Source organism: Ursus americanus, chromosome 14, assembly GCF_024610735.1.
Source record: "Ursus americanus isolate L20-20 chromosome 14, mUrsAme1.1.p, whole genome shotgun sequence".
Taxonomy (NCBI): Eukaryota; Metazoa; Chordata; class Mammalia; order Carnivora; family Ursidae; genus Ursus; species Ursus americanus.
Window position 1 is genome coordinate 49068792 of NC_142140.1, and position 21777 is coordinate 49090568.

Here is a 21777-nt window from a genome sequence, read left to right on the forward strand (position 1 = left end):
TTTTAAAACACTAATGTTGTCATTTTACATTGACATTAAGACTTGAATACAAATATTTATCCAACAAACTTGTGTTGAGAAACCTGAGATTAAGCTTTTACATTCAGTCGCTGAGCTTCCCCTGGGTAAAAACATTTTGTGTTATATTACACCTTTAAGTAGAGGAAGAACTTTAAAATCAACTTAGAGATATTCATCCTCTTTAGCTGGTAGAGAACTTCTCAGGGAACAAATACAAATGTGCTTTACATGTTGATGTCTTTGAGGCATTAAGATAGGAAAAGTAATCCATCATTTAAATGTATTCTATCATTTACGTTAAATCTTTGTGTCTGCATGACTACATTCTTTTAATTTCATAATTCAAACATTTATTCTTTTTATATCTACACTCTTCAACTTTCTCTCAAGCTTTCTTTCAACATAAAGGAAGAGATTATAAAATAGTCTGTTTAAAACGAATAAAAATGGTGGCTAAATAAACATAATAAAAAAAGTTTTCATCAAAGAAACATGGATCATGAATATGAAAAAAAAAAAACGAATCAACAAACACACAAAAAAAGGGAGTAGCAGGGGCGCCTGGGTGGCTCAGTTGGTTGAATGTCCAACTCTTGATTTTGGCTCAGGTCGTGACCTCAGGGTCATGAGATCAAACCCCTTGTCAGGCTCTGCCCTCAAAGGAGAGTCTGCTTCTCTCCCTCCCCCTGCACTCTATCAGCAATAAATTAAATCTTTAAAAAAACAAAACAAAACAGAACCAGTCCTATAAATATAGAGAACAAACTCATGGTTGCCAGAAGGGAGGTAGGTGGATGGGCAGAAAGGGTGAAGGGGAGTGGGAACTACAAGTTTCCAGTTATGGAGTGAATGAGTCATGGGAGTAAAAGGTGCATCATGTGGAATATTGTCGATGATATTATAATAGTGTTGCGTGGTGACAGACAGTAACTATACTTGTGGTGAACACCTCATAATATATAGAGAGGTTGAATCACTATGTTGCACACTTGAAACTAGTGTGTCCTTGTGTGCCAACTATACTCAAATAAGAAAATTATTTTAAAAAATGAGTCTGTGCTATTATGATAAGTGAAATAAATCAAGCAGAGAAAGACAATTATCATATGGTTTTGCTCATATGTGGAACATAAGGAATAGCGCAGAGGACAATAGGGGAAGGGAGGGAAAACTGAAGGGGGAGAAATCAGAGAGGAAGACAAACCATATGAGACTCTTGACTCCAGGAAACAAACAGGGTTGTGGATAGGGAAGTTAGGGGGGATGGGGTAACTAGGTGTTGGGCATTAAGGAGGGTACATGATGTGACGAGCACTGGGTGTTATACGCAAGTAATGAATCATTGAACATTATATCAAAAACCTATGTTGTACTATATATTGGCTAATTGAATTTAAATAAAAAACAAAAGGTAAGAAATTTTAAAAAAATTAAAAAATGCTTAAACTTCATTCATTATAGGTCTATTTTCAAGTACATTAAAAGTCCTGTTGACATTATTATCTTCAGAAATACCTTCTGCTCCCTTCTTTATGATGAAGTTGTGGGAAAATTGCAGGAGAAGAAATGGTTGAAAATGTTACTTTAATTTTAATGTCAAAAATTGGAGACATTAGGTAAAAAATAATAAAAAAGAAACCCAAATAAATGATGGGCTTTAGTGAATAATAACATATCAATATTTCCTTATTAATGGTAACAGAATTATTATATTAAGGTAAAGTATTAATAATAGAGGAACCTGGAAGGGGAGGTGGGAATATATGGAAATTATCTGTTCTATTGGCTCAGTTTTTCTAGAAATCTACAACTGTTCTAAAAAATATAGTCTATTAGTAAAAATATTAAATATTGTACTCAATAATAAAAAGATTAAAAAATCCAAAAGTAAAAATGAGTCTGGGTTTATGCACATGTGTGTTTATTTGAAATAAAAATGTATACAAATAAATACATGCATAGATATGCATACACCTTTGTAACTGAACATTTCCTTTGGAGTCAACAAAATATGCCCACCCATTTTATTTACTTCTTACAACATTCGTTTGAAGTTATGTTTACTATCCCATATTACTTTCAGAAATAAAGAAGCTGAGGGGCGCCTGGATGACACAGTCAGTTAAGCATCTGCCTTTGGCTCAGGTCTTGATCCCAGACTCCTGGGATCCAGTTCATGTTGGGTTCCCTGCTCAGCGGGGAGTCCGCTTCTTCCCCTACCCTTCCTCCCTGCTCGTGATTGATCTCTCTCACTCTCTCTCAAATAAACAAATAAAATGTTTAAAGAAAGAAATAAAGAAGTTGACACTCAGGGAGATGACATTTTAACAATTACATTAAAAAGCCATTAAAGTTTATTGTGCATTTTCTTGAAAACACCAAGTAGAAACATGCAATATGTATTCTAATTTTTGTATGTCTCCCTTAATTCATAAAATCTTACATTCTAAATAGTTGCAATTTATAGTATATTATTACACTCCAATAAATCGGTTAGAAGGAAAAAGGTCTAACGGTGCATGAGAGTAGAGCACACGCAGCTGATTCACACGGAGTAGGAGCAGGAGAAATCTCTTCCAACTAGGAAGAAAGCAAATGGTCATATATGGACACTGGAACAGGAGAAGTAAGTTAAAACAATTCATTTTTGATACTCTTTTCTCCCCTGCAAAATAGAATATAAAAATCTATGCAGAAATAGGGTTGACTGATCATATATGGCTCAGGATAGAAAAGCACCAAGGCTACACACACGACATCATGAATGATCCGCAGAAACACAATGGAGAGACCCACAGCTGACTGCAGACCCACAAGGAGAAGAGCGCAGCTCAGAACAACTCGTCAGTGTACGTATCCCTTGATAACGAAGGCGTTATGTTAAATCGTTTTCTTTTAGGTTGGCTGGTTATGTAGCAATAGCTAACTGACTCAATAATCAAAGTGAGCAGGAGTGAGGCCAGCAGGAGCGGTTCAGTATCCGTACATCAATCCACGTGATACACCACATTAATAAAATAAAGGGTAAGAACCATACGCTCCTGGGACTTTCCCAGATGGCAGAGGAGAAGGAGACCTTAGCTTTGTCTGGTCCCGGGAATTCAGCTAGATACCTATCCGGTCATTCTGAACACCTGCAAACTCCGCCAGAGATCTAAGACAAGAACTGTGGCAATTCTACAAATAGAGAAGCGAGCCCTTTCTGCAAGCTAGGAGGTGCTGAGAAGGGAATCCGAGGTAATCTATCAGAAGATAAACTGCGGGGGGAGGACCTCTGTAAACCAGCTACCAGAAAGTGAAATAGCAGCCGAGTGCAGAGTCAGTTCTTTAGAAGTCTGCCCCTGTGAGGGACTTCCCTACCTAAAAGGAGCTCAGGTGGTGAAGTAGGGTGGGATCCCAGGTGGGACAGAGTGGTCTCAGGATCCCCGAGGTCACAGAAAGAACAGGGGAGCCTGAGGGAGGCAGAGTTCCCAGGCATCTGAGAGGGGAAGCAGGCTGCAATCAGGGAGCCCAGGATTGGGCTTTCAGATTACTCACGCCATAAATTAGGAACCACAGCAGCATCCAGAGACCTCACTCGGAGCAGGGCACCAGCAAGCAGCAGAACCACAGCGAGAGCTCCCTCCTTCCCCCTGGCAGGAGTGGTACAGGTGTGCTGCCCAGGAGTCTGCAGGGTTTGGAGACTCCAAGTGGGGTCTAGTGCTTGAGATAGAAATGCTCGGTCACAGGCTGGGTGAGTGCAGAGTGCAGATGGAGACCAGGGAGACAGGAGTGACTGACAGTTTTTTCTGAGGGTGCACTGAGGAGTGGGTGCTGCAAACTTCTGGCTCTGGGGCTGGAGATTGGGAGGCTGCCATTTTCATTCCCATCCCCTAAAACTGCACAGAAAGCCTTTGGGGAACAAAAACCACAGGGAGCAATCCAGAGCAGATTACTTAGCTTGGCCCAGGGTCAAGGGCAGCACAGCTCCTCTGGGCAAAGACAGCTGAGAATCAGCAGAACAGGCCCCTCCCCCAGAAGGTCAGCAAGAACATCCAGCTAAGACCAAGTTTACAGATCACACAACACTGCAAAACTCCAGCACTGGGGGAAAACAGTATATAGAATTCATGGTTTTTTTTCATGGTTCTTTATTCTTTTGATTTTAATGTTTTTTTCTCTTTCCTTTTCAACCAATTTCTTATCAACTCTTTTTTAGTCTTTTTTAATTTTCATTTTTATAGCTACATTCTATCCTTTCAGGGTATTTAATTTTATTTTTGTGTGTATATAAGTTTTTCTTTTTTTACAATTGTAGGATGCAATTTCTTCTACCAAACAGACCAAATTACACCCAGAATCTAGTGTGTTGCTCTCTTCTCCCCACCTGTCTGATTATATTCACTCTCTTTTTTTAAAGTCTTTTTAAATTTTTATCTTTACATTCTATCCTTTCATTGTATTTAATTTTATTTTTGCATATATATATGAAAACTATATATCTATATCTATATATTTCTTTCTTTATAATTTTGGGATATAGTTTCTTCTAACAAACAGACCAAAATACACCCAGGATAGACTGTATTGCTCTATTCTGTTCACCTGTTTGTTTATATATTTTTTTCTTTTTTTTTCTTTTAATTTTCATTTACTGTTACATTCTAACCTTTCATTGTATTTAATTTTATTTTTGTGTGTGTTTTTATTATTATTATTATTATTATTACTGTTATATAAGTTTTTCTTTCTTTACAATTTTGGGATCTACTTTTCTAACAAACAGACCAAAATACACACGGGATCTGGCGTATTGCTCTGTTCTGTTCACATGTTTGATCATATTCACTCTCTCTCTCTTTTTAAATTTAAATTTTTATTTTTTCGGGTTTGGGTCTCTTCTGATTTGTTTAGTGTATATTTATCTGGGGTCATTGTTGCCGTTTTAGTATTTTGTTCTCTTGTTCATCTATTCTTCTCTGGACAGAATGACAAGACGGAAAAACTCACCTCAAAAAAGAGAACAAGGGCACAAGATATGATGAGTACTGGGTGTTATATGCAACTAATGAATTGTTGAACACTACAACAAAAACTTATAATTTACTATATGTTGGCTAACTGATATAATGAAAAATTTAAAAAAAATCAACACAGAAATCTGTCGCATTTCTATACATCAATAACAAAGCAGCAGAAGGAACGATCAAGGAATTGATCCCATTTACAATTGCACCAAAACCATAAGATAGCTGGAAATAAACCTAACTGAAGAGGTAAAAGATCTGTACTCTGAAAACTATAGAACACTTGTGAAAGAAATCGAAGAGGACACAAAGAAATGGAAAAGCATTCCATGCTTATGGATTGGAAGAACAAACTTTGTTTTGTTTTGTTTTGTTTTGTTGTCTTTTTTGTTTGTCTATTTTAGTATTTCACTTTTGTTAATATTTATTTAATGTGGTTTTAAGTGGTGGTGGTAAAGAGAAGACATTTTATTTATTTTTTATAATAATTTTTATTTTGTTGTGTTAGTCACCATATAGTATGTCTTTAGTTTTTGATGTAATGTTCCATGATTCATTACTTGTGTATAACACCCAGTGCACCATGCAATACGTGCCCTCCTTTACACCCATCACCAGCCTATCCCATTCCCCCAAGCCCCTCCCCTCTGAAGCCCTCAGCTTGTTTCCCAGAGTCCACAGTCTCTCATGCTTCATTTGTTAAAAGGTCTATATACCCAAAGAAATCTACACATTTAATGCAATCCTTATCAAATTACCATCAACATTTTTCATCAAGCAGGAACAAACTATCCCAAAATATGTTTGGAACCACAAAAGGCCCTGAATAGCCAAAGCAATCCTGAAAAAGAAAAGCAAAGCTGGAGGCATCATGATTCAGAGATGTAGTAATTAAGACAGAATGGTACCGACACAAAAACAGACACATAGATCAATGGAACAGAATAGAAAACCCAAAAATGGACATACAACTACATGGTTAATCTTTGGCAAAGCAGGAAGAATATCCAATGGAAAAAAAAAGATAGTATATTTAAGAAATTGTGTTTGGAAAACTGAACAGCAACCTGCAGAAGAAAGAAACTGGACCACTTTCTTACACCATATACACAAATAAATTCATATTGGATGAAAGACCTAATTCAGTGATAAAACATAGAAGACTCTAACCAACCCTTCACCTCAATGGGTGAATAAACCCCCTCAGTTGTGGACACTAATCTTCCATATTTCAATAAGTAGATGCACAGTATGAACTATACATTTATTTTTTCCCCTCAGAGTATTTATTTATTTATTTATTTATTCTTTTAATAATAATTTTTTATTATGTTAGTCACCATACAGTACATCCCTAGTTTTTGATGTAAAGTTCCATGATTCATTAGTTGTGTATAACACCCAGTACTCCATGCAATATGTGCCCTCCTTAATACCCATCACCAGCCTATCCCATTCCCCCATGCCTCCCCTCTGAAGCCCTCAGTTTGTTTCCCAGAGTCCATAGTCTCTCATGGTTCATTCCCCCTTCTGTTTGAACAATATGTTTTTTTAAGAAAAGAAAGAACTATTTTGAGTAGTAATAAAATGCATGTTTTGAAATTTTGCTTGGTCATATTTATGGTTATTTTGACACTAAGACCATATCAGGTGGATCTGTTTATTCAAATTTGTCTTTCCATGGAGACTCCACTGGGAGAGCGATGTTTGCTTATCAGTCCTTGCCAGGGGCTGTGGAGGCTTTTTTCCTGGAGCTGACTCAAGAGTGCAAAAGCAGGAGACCAGTTAGGAAGCACAGGAGGATGTTTATGGAATAAGTGCCTGACATGAAGCTTTGGATTTCTGAGGCATCCATTTCAAAGACAACCATGGTGAATAAACACATTGTCAATCGGGACACAATTACCAGGGAAGCACTCAGCCATGAAGTACGACCTCAGAAAGCCCTGGGTCACCTCCACGTGGACACATGAGTGACCCTGCTTTCCCCTTCAGCACCCAATTTCTGCTCATTTAAATTCTCCAATAAATCCTGAACCCACAATCCCCTAACCATTCTGGCCATGGACCCTAATAAAGGCAGGTCCTTCAGGGCAGCTCACTCTCTCCATCCCTCTCAATGCATCTCCCCCGCTCTGAAACCTCTCCAAAAGGCCTTAGGGCAACTCCTGTGCCCTTGAGGACCTGTGAGGAATAGACCTGGTTTTGTTAGAGTTCTCTGATGGTGCTGCTGAGGCCTGTCTTGCAGTCACAGTACGAACCCAAGGGCTGGTGCAGCCACAGCAGAGGTTCTGGTCAGGGAAGCATCTGTGGGAATGTCCACAATCACAGGGGTGCAGGGGGTGCCCGGGCTTTCCTAGTGCGAGCATCCCTGTCAGGAGCCTGAGACTTAAACAGAACAAGGTTAGAGTCCACATTCAGGAAGAGGAATGAGGTGGTGATGAAACAAGATTGACAGACTCTAGGTGAATACGGGGGTTTTGTGTTTTCATCTACAATAAAGTCATGTGAAGGGCTTCGTGGCCAACTGTAGATTCTTCCATATGAAGCATACAACTCATGATTGTTCTTTTGGGAAATCTAGGGAAAACTTACTTGGCATGGTATAAGTCATTTGGAACGAAAGTATTTTTAAGAAATCCAAGATGTCCCATGTAAGATACAGAGATTTCCAGGCATTTGTGATTCAAGATTGGGGAAAACATTAGGAATATATGAAAGTGGACAAAGGGGAAACTGTGTGTGTATCAGACAGAGCAGAAGCTTAATTAAGTGAATTACTTAAATGTATGGAGAAGTTGAATTCAAACAAATGGAATTTCCAGGAAATAAATAGAAGGAGCAGATTCTACTTCCATAGGCTGGTTGATGAATAGCAGTTCCAGCTCTGAGGCTGTGACCCCTGCAACCATGGGCACTTCTTCAGCCACAGGACCATTGACCTTTACATCAGTGGAACCCCAGTGATTCTTTTCAGAGCTATTTTTATATCTCTGTTCCTCAGGCTGTAGATGAAGGGGTTCAGCATGGGGGTGACCACCGTGTACATCACCGAGGCCACTGCACTTGCGTGGGAGCTCTGGGGAGCAGCAGAGCTAAGGTACACTCCTAGGCTCGTACAATAAAATAAGGAGACAACTGAGAGGTGAGATGTACAGGTGGAAAATGCTTTATATTTGCCCTGAGCTGTTGAGATCCCAAGTATGGAGGAAATTATCTTAGAGTAAGAGTAAAGGATCCCAGCTAGGGGACCACCACCCAGAAGCACAATTAGAAAATACATCAACATGTCATTAAGAAAGGGGTCTGAACAGGCAAGTTGGATGATCTGATTGAGTTCACAGAAAAAATGGGGAATTTCCACCTCTGTACGGAAGGACAGCTGCAACAGCATTGAGCTCTGTAATGAGGAATTCCAAACACTGACGATCCAGGACACCAGAACCAGGAGTCCACAGAGCCAGGGGTTCATGATGACCATGTAGTGCAGGGGGTGACTGATGGCCACAAAGCGGTCATAGGCCATCACACTCAGGAGTAAATTGTCCAGGCATCCAAACACAATGAAAAAAAAATATCTGGCTGAGGCAGCCTTCATAGGTTACGGCCTTGCTCTGAGTCTGGATGTTCCACAGCATCTTGGGGACGGTTGTGGAGGTGACACATATGTCTACAAGGGACAGGTTGGCCAGGAAGAAGTACATGGGGGTGTGGAGGTGGGAGTCAGAGCTGACGGCCAGGATGAGGAGCAGGTTTCCAAACACAGTGATCAGGTACATGGAGAGGAAAAGCCCAAATAGGAGGGGCTGCAGTTCTGGTTTCTCTGAAAATCCCAGAAGAAGAAACTCTGAAATTTTTGTATCATTTCCTGGTTCCATGGAGGTGACTACCAGGAAAAAAAAATAACACAATAATTTTCGCAAATAGGCTTCATTTATTTATTCATTACATTTATTTTTTTCATTTTTAGGTTTTTATTTAAATTCCAGTTAGTTAGCAGAAAGTGTACTTTTAGTTTTAGGTGCACAAAACAGTGATTCAAATACATCCATATAACACCCGGCACTCACTACAAGTGCCCTCCTCGATCTCCATCACCTATTTCCCCCCATCCTCCACCATCTCTCCTCTGGTAACCAGGAGTGTGTCTCTGTGATTGAGAGTCTGTGTCTTGGTTTGCCTCTCACTCTTTCTTTTTCCCTTTGCTTATTTGCTTTGTTTCTTAAATTCCACAGATGACTGAAATCATGTGTTAGTTGTCTTTCTCTGACTGACTTATTTCGCTTAGCGCACTACTCTCTAGCGCCATCTGTGTCATTGCAAATGGCAAAATTTCATTCTCTTTTAGGCTGAATACTATTCCATTTTCTATGTATATACCACTTATTCTTTATCCATTCCTCTATCCATGGACACCTGGGTTGCTTCCATGGTTTGGCTATTACAGAGAATGCTGCTATAAACATTGGGGAGCATGCAACCCCTTTGAATTAGTGTTTTTGTATTCTTGGGTAAATACCTAGCAGTGCAATTGCTGGATCATAGGGTTGTTCTATTTTTAACTTTCTGAGGAAATTCCATACTGTTTTCTGGAGCACCTGCCCTAGTCTGAATTCCTACCAACAGTGCAAGAGGGTTCCTCTTGTCCACATCTGCTCCAACACCTCTTGTTTCCTGTGTTGTTAATTTCAGCCATGGTGACAGGTGTGAGGTGTTATGTCATTGCAGTTTTGATTTGTGTTTCCCTGATGATGAGAGATCTTGAGCATCTTTTCACGTGTCTGTTGTCCATCTGTATGTCTTCTTTGGAAAAGTGTCTATTCATGTCTTCTGCACATTTCTTAACTGGATTATTTGTGCTTTGGGTGTTGAGTTTCGAAACTTCTTTATAGATTTTGGATAATAACCCTTTATCAGATATGTCATTTGCAAATATCTTTTCCCATTACTGCAGGTTGCACTGCTAGGTATTTACCCAAAGGATACAAAAACACTAATCAAAGGGGTTCATGCACCCTGATGTTTATAGCAGTGGTATCAACAATAGCCCATCTATGGAGAGAGCCCAAATGTCCATCAACTGATGAATGGATAAAGGAGATGTGGTGCATATATATAAAGGAATAATACTCAGCCACCTAAAGGAATGAAATCTTGCCATTTACAATGACCTGGATGGAGTTAGAAAGTATTATGGTAAGTTAAATTAGTCAGCCAGAGAAAGACAAATACTATATAATTTCACTTGTGCGTGGAATTTTAGAAACAAAGCAAATGAACATAGAGAGGGAAAAAAGGAGAGACAAACTAGGAAGCCGACCCTTAACTATAGAGAACAAACTGAGGGGTATTGGAGAGAGGTGGGTGGGGGGATGGGTGAAATAGTTGATGGGGGTGAAGGGGGGCACTTGTGGTGATGAGCACCAGGTGTTGTATGGAAGTGTCGAATCACTAAATTCTGCATCTCACACTAATATTGCTCTGTATGTTTACTAACTGGAATTTAAAGAAAAACATGGAGAAAAAAGAAAAGTCTATACAATCCAATGATGAAGAAAGTAGATAGATATAATTTTTATAAAAATAATATCATGTGCCATGTCAGATGGTGACAGGTGGTATAAAGGGGAAAAAAAAGTCGGTATAAAAACGAGTGGATGGGGAGGGTGCTAAGTTTTAATAAGAGTTCAGGAAGACCTACAAAGAAGGTGACATTTTAACAGAGGCTTCAAGAAAGATGAAGCAGGAAGCAGGAGGATATCTGGGGGAGGTGTGTGCCCTGCAGGGAAAGCAGAGCAAAGGCCCTGCAGAAGCCACTTACTGCAGATCTGCAGATCTCAACATGCAGTCAGTGTGGTGAGGGAATGAGCAAGAGCAAGAGAGATGAGAGGTGGTGGCAGAGAATGTTGAGGACCGAGGGGGCTTTCCTGCCACTGATGGGACTTCAAGACACAGGGAGTCCTTCCTTCACATGGTGTTCTTTGCATTTTATTACTTGTGTTCCTAGGAGTTGTGGGAATGGAGATAGATCCCTTCCTAATTTCCATTGTTGGTGAACATTCTGGCACTTAAGTGTCACATGTTGGAATATATGAACTTGGGTACCATTGCCCTGAAGACTGCTCATGCCCAACAACACACACACACACACACACATACACTCACGCTCACACACACTCACACACAGATGCACAGAGTGCATTCTGATCTCCTGGCACTGTGTTACTATCATGCTTTTCTCACCCCAGCCACAGTAATGTTGAAAGAATGATAGAAGGCAATCAGTCAAGAAAACAGAAGGGGGAATGAAACATGAGAGACTATGGACTCTGGGAAACAAACTGAGGGCTTCAGAGGGGAGGGTGTGGGGGAATGTGATAGGCTGGTGATGGGTAGTAAGAGGGCACGTATTGCATGGTGCACTGGGTGTTATATGCAAGTAATGAATCATGGAACTTTACATCAAAAACTAGGGATGTACTGTATGGTGACTAACATAATAAAATAAAAAAATATTATTATTAAAAAAAAGAAGAAGGCAAGCAGTCAACATCAGATTACCTTTACTCTGAAGACAGTGTAAATAGCACTTAAATTCTAGTTAGTAAGCCTCCCAAGAACATGGAAACATGCACTCCATTTTAATACAATCATCTTGTGTCCTATATTAAAGAAACATAAAAAAGCAATTCCAGAAACACAGAGAGGAAAGAAAAGGACACAAGAGGGCAGAGACCTAATAAGCTCAGGTGGTCCCTGAGAGACGGTGATCAGCAGAAATCTTCCCTGGTTCTGGCAGCATTCCAGCCCCATTTCACATCCCCTGATGCCCAGAATAATTAACAAAGAAGGAAAAAAAAAAAAAACCAATGCATCAAACAGGAAAGGAGTGGTATTTTTATGATATCAAGATATTTTAGTCATTGAATATCCCTGTAGAAAAATGTGCAAAGGGAATAAACCTGCAATTTACAACAGAAAGTACACAATATAGGATAATAGAAGGGTTTTTTAAAAAGATGAAATAATAAGAGATTTTCCAAATGCAAAACTTTTGGAATCAGACAACCAGGTTTTGAATGTCAGATCTACCACATATAAGCTGTTTGAACTTGGGAGAGACAAGCAATCCATTCCAAATGTGAATATCTTTACTGAACTAGTGGGGATAGCAGCATCTGTCTCCTAGGGTGACAGACAGCGGTCATTAGTATGTGTAAAAAGCTTACCATATAGTTCCTTCCTGTAAGTAAATGAGTGATTATCACACAAGTGAAGAGATTTGGCTGAGTTTTTTCTTCCACCTCATACATATTCCCATAGTTTCCACACCTCTTGGTAATGAAGCATTACAAAGTGAAGCTAGTTAGCTTACCCCTTTTTGCATATGAAACACAATTTTATGGGAATACTCACCTTGACATAAGATGCTAAGAAGTGGATGTAAATAGAGAACTGCTGTTGCAAGGAAATAGCTGCCTGCATGGGTCTGGGGCTTTCCATAAATACGGAACACGCTCAAAAACACACATCTTAGAAAGTTCACAGCTCACATCTCCATTCCAATACTCTGTTTTCCTGCTTCCCTTAGCTGCAAACTCCTTGGATATGTTCTAATTTCCCTGGAACCACTTGAGATCTTCCAGTTCCTTCCCCCTCCTCATCCAACTGTGTTTCCATTCCCACCACGTGTTGTCAACAGTGATGTCTGTATTGCTGAGACCAGTGGACACTTCTCTTTTGAACACATTACATAAATTAATTAATGAGTCTACCTAGTCTCAGGTGACCTCATGTAAAACTTCTCAGATTCCATTCTCTCCAATCCTTTCCTGAAATACCTGCTGAGCTCTCAGACTCACCTGGGTGGGGTCTATAAGATGAAGGTCTCCATCTCAAGGTCCCAATTTCTCCCTTGATGGTTGATAATGGAGACCAAAGTTCTGTTCCCAGACAGGACAGCAGGAAGCAGTGAAGCGCGGGTCCCCCAGCCAGACTTAGGAACCCAAAAGCAACAACCATGTCCCGGCCAGTCCAAGGATTCACATGCTGAAGTTCTGAAGCAGAGGAGATATTTACAGCTCCCTGTGTCTGCTCACTAGGCGCTGTTTCCATTGTTACTCCCTCCTCAGAGCACTGCATTCCCTGTGGGCCACTGGTCTGGATAGGAAGGAAACTTTTCCTGCTGAGACTCTGTTCCTGGGATACCAGAGTAGAAGTCAGGTGAATCCAGTTTGCATTCCTACTTCTCATGAACTTGCCTGCCTTCCAGAGATCTAACCTCCTTGCACTTTCCCTTAACCTTGAGATGATATTGAATTGTTTTAGTTGAGGGTTTGCTTTACTATTTATAGCTTTGGGGTGATGTTAATAAATAAGCCATGTGATCTTTTTCATGTTTGGTTTTGAAAGAAAAGTCCAAGTATCCACCTTAAAGTCTGAAATAAATTCTGTGTTTGTTCCTTCAAAGGGAGGGCCCCTGAACTGATATCAAAAATACCTCTGACAAAGACTTTAGTAGGCAGAATAATGTCCCCAAGATATTTCCACATCTTAATCGACAGAATCTCTGGGTATGTCTTGTGTATTCAAGGGAGAATTAAGGTTGCAAATAGTATTAACATTGCTGGTCAGCTGACCTAGGATAAAGTTATTCTGATGATCCAGGTGAGCTCAATAGATCAGAAGGGACTTCAGATGTGGAAGAGGGAGGCAGAAGACTTGGAGTCAGAGAGAGATCTCGAGATGCTATGTTGCTGGCCTTGAAGATAAAGGGAGGGCACATGAGGCAGGGAGTACAGGTGGCTCTAAAGCTGGAATAGGCAAGAAAACCTGTTCTCCCCAGACCTCCAGACTGAGCTCTTCTCTGCAGACAGAGTGATTTTAGCCCAGGGAGACTTATTTCAGACTTCTGACTTCCAGAACTATCAGAAAATAAATGGTGTCATCATGAGCTTAGGAAAGATGGTCACAGTAGTTCCTGAGGGAGAGCCTGCTCTGTGCCAGGGAATTTCCCGTGAGCTCTAAAATTTTACTAAGTTCTCAGACCAAATCTTTAGATGTAAACCTCCAGTTTACAGGTTAGGGAACAAAGGCTTCCAAGGTTCATTTCCTTTCCTGAGGGAAAAGAGACACATGCAAACTTGTCTGACCACCTAAGGTCAGACCTGAGGTGGGAGGATTCTGGGGGAAGAAGAACGCACCTGACTCTGACACTGGACCACAGCCTTAACACACAAACATTTGTACAGACCAAGACAGGCAGCATCAATGACTGGGAGCTAGTTACAAACGCAGACTCTCTGGGTCACACTTGACATGCCAAATTAGTAACAGCACTTCCCAAGTTATAACAGTCAATAATTTATCCAGACATTTTCAAGTCATCTGGAGGCAAAATCATCCCTGGTTGAGAACCACTGGCCCATCTCATTGCATTCAAGTCAAAGCACATCCATTCATAATGACCCAGTTCATAATTCTGGGTTGTTCACTCAACCCTTTCAAGTCACATTTCTACAAATGTGGAATGAGGCTCATCATTTTATGGTCCTCATAGAATGCCTTTTGCAAAATATAAATGAGACAATCCATATATGCTTATGAGCTCAACCCAGTGCATTAAATGGTCTAAAGAGATCTTTATAACATCAAATGTTTTATAAGTGAAGGACTAAATGTCATATTTTAATCTGTATGAAAAACAGCAAACTCTTAATTGATTTGTCAAAAGAATTATGAATCCAAGGGTTGTTGTGCCCATGGTTTTATATCAAAAGAACTCACTTTTGCTTGTTGGAGAAGGAAGACCAATTTTCTAAGGCTATGAGGAGGTGTTCTCCCACCACAAGTCAATGTTTTACAGACCCAGAAACATAGTCAAGAAAAGTTCCTCAGTCTTAGATTTGGAAAAAAAAAAAAACTTTCACTCAGGTCTGTGGAAGGTTTCAGTGTTGGAGCTCTGGAAGCTAGAGAAGTTCAGGAAGGAGTAGTAAACATTGGATGCACCTGAATTCTAACCTGGTCTCTTGGGAACAGAGAATCTATAGGAAAAAATTCCATTCTGTCCAGATAAGTTCCCATGGGGAGATGTGCTCAGGGGTTGGAGTAATAATGGTAAATGTGTCTAATGAGCAGGTATAGGGAACAGATACAGCAAACACAGGAGCTGTAAATATCCCCTCTGCTACAGCCCCTGGGCATGTTCAACCTTGAGCTGGCGGAAACATAGTTTTTGCATTTGGAGTCCTAAGTCTGCTGGGGGACCCATGCTTCACTCCTTCCTGCTGTCCTGTCTGGGAACAGAGCATTGTTCTCCGTCATCAACCATCCAGGGAGGAATTTGGACCTCCACATGGAGACCTCCCTCTCAGATACCCCATCCAGGTGAGTCTCAGAGCTCAGCAGTTATGTCAGGAAAGGGTCAGAGAGAATAGAAGCTGAAAGCTTTTACCTGAGGTCACCTGACTGTCTAACCAGTGAAGCCTGGGGCCAAGAGACCATTGTGTTTGTGGTTTGTTCATTTTTTTTTTGTTTTTGTTTTTGTTTTTTTTGGTGTGGTGAACTCATTCATTTATAGTCAACTTATTTAATATATTAAAAAAAGAAATGTCTGTTGAACTTAGCATGAAAATGATTTGCTATGCACCCTGACTATGTACAATGCACTCTGATATTTTCTATTGTGCTTTATTCTATTCTATTCTTTTTAAAAATTGTTTATTTAAATTCAATTAATTAACTAGTCTATTGTTAGTTTCAGAGTAGAGTTTAGTGATTCATCATTTGCATACAACACCCAGTGCTCATTACTTCAGTGCCCTCCTTAATGCTCATCACCCAGTTACCCCATCCCCCTACCGTCCTTGCCCCCAGCAACCCTCAGTTTGTTTCCTGGAGTTCACCATCTTTTATGGTTTGTCTACCTCTCTGATTTCCTCTTATTTCATTTTCCACTCCCTCCCTCTATGATCCTCTGTTGTTCTTGTTTTTTACCATAATTTTTTATTGCGTTATGTTAGTCACCATACAGTACAACCCTAGTTTTTGATGTAAAGTTCCATGATTCATTACTTGCGTGTAAGACCCAGTGCTCCATGCAATATGTGCCCTCCTTAATAGCCATCACCGGCCTATCCCATCCCCCACCCCCTACCCCTCTGAAGCCCTCAGTTTGTTTCCCAGAGTCCATAGTCTCTCATGGTTCATTCCCCCTTCTGTTTTGTTTCTTAAATTCCACATGACTGAAATCATATGATAATTGTCTTTCTCTGATTGATTTATTTCGCTTAGCATAATACCTTCTAGTTCCATCCATGTCATTGCAAATGGTAAGATTTCATTCTCCTTGATGGCTCAGTAATATTCCTATATATATAATTCTTTATATTCTTTATCCATTTACCTACTCATACAAACCACATTTCTCTCCCATGTCCTCCATCCCTGTGCTAGTGGCTCCCTGCTTCTGTTCTCTCATCACTGGCAACTTCTGTGAGCACAGATTCTCTCATTCCTTCATGCAATATGTATTTATTCCTACTGTTCCCAACCAAACTATGTCAGGGGGTAGTCAAGAGTCTGTATAACACACCCCAGGGCACTCAGAGTTTAGCAGGGAAACATACATAGAATTAAATAAAAGTTACACAGCGATAACTCCCACATGTAAATTACTGCAAGAGAAAGTGTCCTTTCTTGTGGAAATGTTAAAACAAAACAAAAGAATACAAAACAAACATTCGTGAAGGAGATGACTCCTTGCAGTCTGAAAGAGGTGAAGGGATTGTGAAGATAGAGAGGAGGTGAATAATCCCTAAGAGACCAGTGAGCGACTCCAAGCAGAAGGCAGCAGGTACATGGAGTCTCTGAGCCTGGAGACTGGGGCTTCAGGTGAAGCTACAACTCAAGTTCGGTGTTTGTGACATGGATGCGGGCGAGGCAGCATGAGCGGGAATTTGGGGTTCAGTCTCCAGCGGGGAGTCATGAGGAAGGGGTTAAGGTGGGGAGGTAGACAGTAACTTAAATGCAATATAGAAATATATCTCCGGGTAAATGTGAATATTGGCTAGAGGGTGCCAGCCTGTGGTAGGTAGAGAGCCAACAAGGAGCTGAAAGAAGGCTGTGGAACTGGACACCCAGACGTGAGGGAGCAATGGGGACATTGGAGAGAAGAAAAAACTCAGCCAAATCTCATTGCCAGTGATAAGCACTCATTATCAACAAGAGGGAACTATGCTAAGATCTTTACATATATTTCCTAACTCTGCCAACCACCTTGAGATGACGGACACCTCTAGCCCTACTATTTTGGAGGGGTGATATTAACATTTAGAACAGTTTGGCCCTCCAAGTTCAAATAGAAAATATGCAGAGATCTAAAATAAAAATCTGAGTTTCTGATTATAAAAGTTTTGCATTTTGTATCATTTAGAAAAGTTCTTTTAGCAAATAATCTTTCAACATCCCCCATTTTTGTTGTACTGTGTGTATTTCCTTTTGTGAGTTGTGAGTGTCTTCCCCTTGCTTGTTATTCTGGTGGGATGTTCAGTGGGTCAGATGACCTGATAGTGTAAAATCCTCTCTACTCTTTCTTTTGGTAAAATCGCCTTTTGCTGCTTCATTGTTCTGGCCATCTAGGAGCTGTAACTGGGGTTGGAATGTTGCCAGAACCAAGGACCTTTGCTCCTCCTCACCATATCTAGGGGCCCCCTGAGCTTATTATATCTTTCTCCCCACTTTCCTTCCTCAAAATTTTTGCAACTGATTTTTTTGTTTCTTTATATTTATTTATTTATTTATTTATTTATTTATTTATTTATTTAAGAGAGAAGAAGAGAGGGAGATAGAAGAGATCACAAGCAGGGGGAGTGGGAGAGGGAGAATCAGACTCCCTGCTAATGCGTGGCTTGAACCCAGGACCCAAGGATCATGACGTGAGCTGAATGCAGATGTTTAACCAACTGAGGCACACAGGTGCCCCTTTTATGTTTATTTAAATACTGGACACAAAATGATCCTATTAAAATGGAGACCCATGATTACAGGCTCATGGGAGATTAAACTCCTGGAGTTTGTATGCAGTTTGACATTTTTAGGAGAAAGACAATTGGCTATCTGCAGCTTGCCATGTGTCACTGTTTGCCTAATTATTGTGGTGGAGGTGACAATAGCCTGGTAGTGATTTTTGAACCAATAAATGAACAAATGTAAAGCAGAATGTTTAAGGGTAGTGAGAGATACAGGCTTCCAGTTAAAGAATGATTGAGTCATGGGAATAAAGGCACAGCCTAGGGACTATAGTCAGTAATATTGTCATAGTGTTGTGTGGTGACAGATGGCAGCTCCACATGTGTTGAGCAGGGTGTAACGTTTAAATTGTTGAGTCACTGTGTTGTACACCCAAAACCAATGTAACATTGTATGTCAACCACACAGGATTTAAAAATTAACTTAAAAAACTCAAGTATTTTCTCAGAGCCTTTGTACTGGTTGTTCTCTCTGATGGGCACACATTTCCCCAGATAACTTGGTGTCTCCTGCTGTCTCCTCCGTGAAGGAGACCTTGTGTAAACATGGGCTGGCCTGCCTGAGTAACCTGTGGAAACTAACACCTCCATCCACTCTTTCTTTTTATCCCACTTTGTATTTCCTCATAGCACCTGTCACCTTCTGATATTCTATCCGATCTTTATCTGCTTATCTTCTCCACCACTGAATGTGCAGACACTTGTTTCCTGACACCTGTACTCTTTGCCTGGGGGTCAGTCAGTACTCAAGTTTATTCCTCAAACGTGTGACAGAATTTCTCACTGAAAGTATAAAATATATGAGTACTTGGGGGAAAGGCCAAGGGTGGGATGCACGTTCCTATTCAGAGCTGGGAAGGTCTTGAGAGGGGACAGATTTCATATAAAACCTATGGAAATTGACTTTGTGAATGTAAAATAAAAATTGTGGAATTTCAATGATATTTGTAATGTTCATTATAGAGAAAATTAGTCATGTTATTTTTTGTTCCCCGGTAGTGACCTCCACCACATGGAACCAGGAAATGATACACAAATGTCAGTGTTTCTTCTTCTGGGATTATCAGGGGAACCAGAACTGCAGCCCCTCATATTTGGGCTTTTCCTCTCCATGTACCTGATCACTGTGTTTGGAAACCTGCTCCTCATCCTGGCTGTCAGTTCTGACTCCCACCTCCACAACCCCATGTACTTCTTCCTGGCCAACCTGTCCTTTGTAGACATCTGTTTCACCTCCACCACCATCCCCAAGATGCTGTGGAACATCCAGACTCAGAGACAAGTCATAACCTATGAAGGTTGCATCACTCAGATATACTTTTTCCTGCTCTTGGCTGGATTGGACAACTTTCTTCTGGCTGTGATGGCTTATGATCGCTTTGTGGCCATCTGTCACCCCCTGCACTACATGGTCATCATGAAACCCACCTACTGTGTACTGTTGGTTCTGGTGTCCTGGACGATGAGTGCCCTGAATTCCTTAATACAAAGTTTAATGGTGTCATGGCTGTCTTTCTGTAGATTGGTGGAAATCTCCCACTTTTTCTGTGAAATCAATCAGGTGGTCCAACTTGCTTGTTCTGACAAGTTTCTTAATGACACGGTGATGCATTTTGCAGCTGGATTGTTGGGTGGTGCTTCCCTGGCTGGGATTCTTTATTCTTACTCTAAGATCGTTTCCTCTATATGTCAAATATCATCAATTCAGGGCAAGTATAAAGCATTTTCCACCTGTGCATCTCACATCTCAGTTGTCTCCTTATTCTATTGTACAATCCTAGGAGTGTACCTGAGCTCTGCTGCTACCCAGAGCTCCCACGCAAGTGCAGTGGCCTCGGTGATGTACACAGTGGTCACACCCATGCTGAACCCCTTCATCTACAGCCTGAGGAACAGAGACATAAAAGGGGCTCTGAAAAGAATCATTGGGGTTCCAATGTTGTAATAAGTGCCCATGATTGCAGGGCTTACAGACTTGGAGGCAGGAACTATTATTTTTGATCAGACTATGGAAATAGAATCTGTTCCTTCTATTTATTTCCTGGAATTTCCATTTGTTTGAATTCATTTTCTCCACACACTTAGGTAACTCACTTTATTAAGGTTTCACTCTGTCTAATACACAGTTTCCCCTTTGTCCATTTTTGGCTGTTCCCAATATTGTCCCCAACTTTGTGTCACAAATGCCTGGAACTTTCTGTATCTTACTTACATGGGACATGTTGGATTTCTTAAAGTAATTTCACTTCAAATGACTTATATCATGCCAAGTACATTTTCCCTAGATTTCCCCTAATAATAATCATGAGTTGCATTCTCCATATGGAAGAATCTACACTTGGCCACTAAGCCCTTTATATAACTTCATTGTAGAGGAGAATAAAAAAACCCAGTTTTCACCTAGGGTTTGTCAATCTTGTTACATCCCTACCATCATTCCTCTTCCTGATAACGTGGACTCTAATACTGTCCCCTTTAAGTCTCAGTCTCCTCACAGGGATGGTCAGGTTAGGAAAGCCCAGGCACCCCCTGCACCCCTGTGCTTGTGGACATTCCCACAGATGCTTCCCTGACCAGAGCCTCTGCTGTGGCTGCACCAGCCCTTGGGTTCTTACTGTGACTGCAAGACAGGCTTCTGCAGCACACATCAGAGATTCTAACAAAACCAGGTTTAGTACTCACAGGTCCTGGAGGGCAGAGGCAGAAAAATCTGGGGGGAGAGGGAGTGCAGAGTTTCAGAGAGAGATGAAGGCCAGACCTGGGGTCCTGCCTTTACTGGGGTCCATGGGAGGGTGCCTGGAAGTTTGCAGGTTCCCTCTCTATTTATGATTTTAAAACATAGGAGTGAAATTCTGGCTTGGAAAGGGAAAGCGGGGTCACTCATATGTCAGTATTGAGGTTACCCGGGGCTTTCTGAGGAGGTGCTTCATGGCTGGAGCTGCCTGGCTGATAGTGTCCCACACCTGACAATATGTTTATTTGGCATGGTCGTCCTTGAAATGGATGCCTCAGAACTCAAGCTTAATGTCAGACACTTACTCTACAAACATGGTACCGTGTTTCTAACTAGTCTTGTTTTATTCTATGTCCTGTGTGTCCAGAATGCCCACCATAGCCACTGGCAAAACCTGTTAGCAAGTATGTATCTCCCAGTGCAGTCTACATGGAAATACAAATGTGAATAAATAGCGTGACCTCATATGTGTCAGTGTCAGAGATGACCGTAAACATGAGGATGCATTTTATTTGGGTTAATGCCCAGTAGTGTAATTACTGGATCATATGGTACTTCTATTTTCAGTTTTTTGAGGAACTTCTATTCTGTTTTCCACATTGGCTTCTCCAGTTTGCATTCCCACCAACAGTGTGCAAGGGTTTCTCTTACTCCACATCCCCAGCAACACTTATTGTTCCTTGTGGCTTTCACTTTAGCCATTCTGACAGATGTGAGGTGATATCTCATTGTGTTTTTTAATCCATTTCCCTGATGATGAGTGATGTTGAACATCTTTTCACGTGTCTGTTGGCCATTTGTGTGTCTTCTTGGGAGAAATGTTTTCATGTCTTCTGGCCACTTTTAAATTGAATTATTATATATTTACTTTTTTAGTGTTGAGTTGTATAAGTTCTTTATGTATTTTGGATATTAACCCCTTGTTGGCTATATCACTCACAAATACCTTCTCTCATTCAGTAGGTTATCTTTTTGTTTGTTGATTGCT

At 40.7% G+C, this 21777-nt stretch overlaps 1 protein-coding gene and 1 pseudogene across 1 annotated transcript; one reads left to right on the forward strand and one right to left on the reverse strand.

Moving 5' to 3' along the window:
* Nucleotides 1–7971: 7971 nt before the first annotated feature.
* Nucleotides 7972–8905, reverse strand: LOC123792316 (olfactory receptor-like protein OLF4; annotated as a pseudogene).
* Nucleotides 8906–19046: 10141 nt separating this feature from the next.
* LOC123792318 (olfactory receptor 7A5-like) lies at nucleotides 19047–20000 on the forward strand. The gene has a single exon (XM_045797484.2). It carries the CDS (start codon nucleotides 19068–19070, stop codon nucleotides 19998–20000), a length of 933 nt encoding a protein of 310 aa, XP_045653440.2. The 5' UTR covers nucleotides 19047–19067.
* Nucleotides 20001–21777: the final 1777 nt, after the last annotated feature.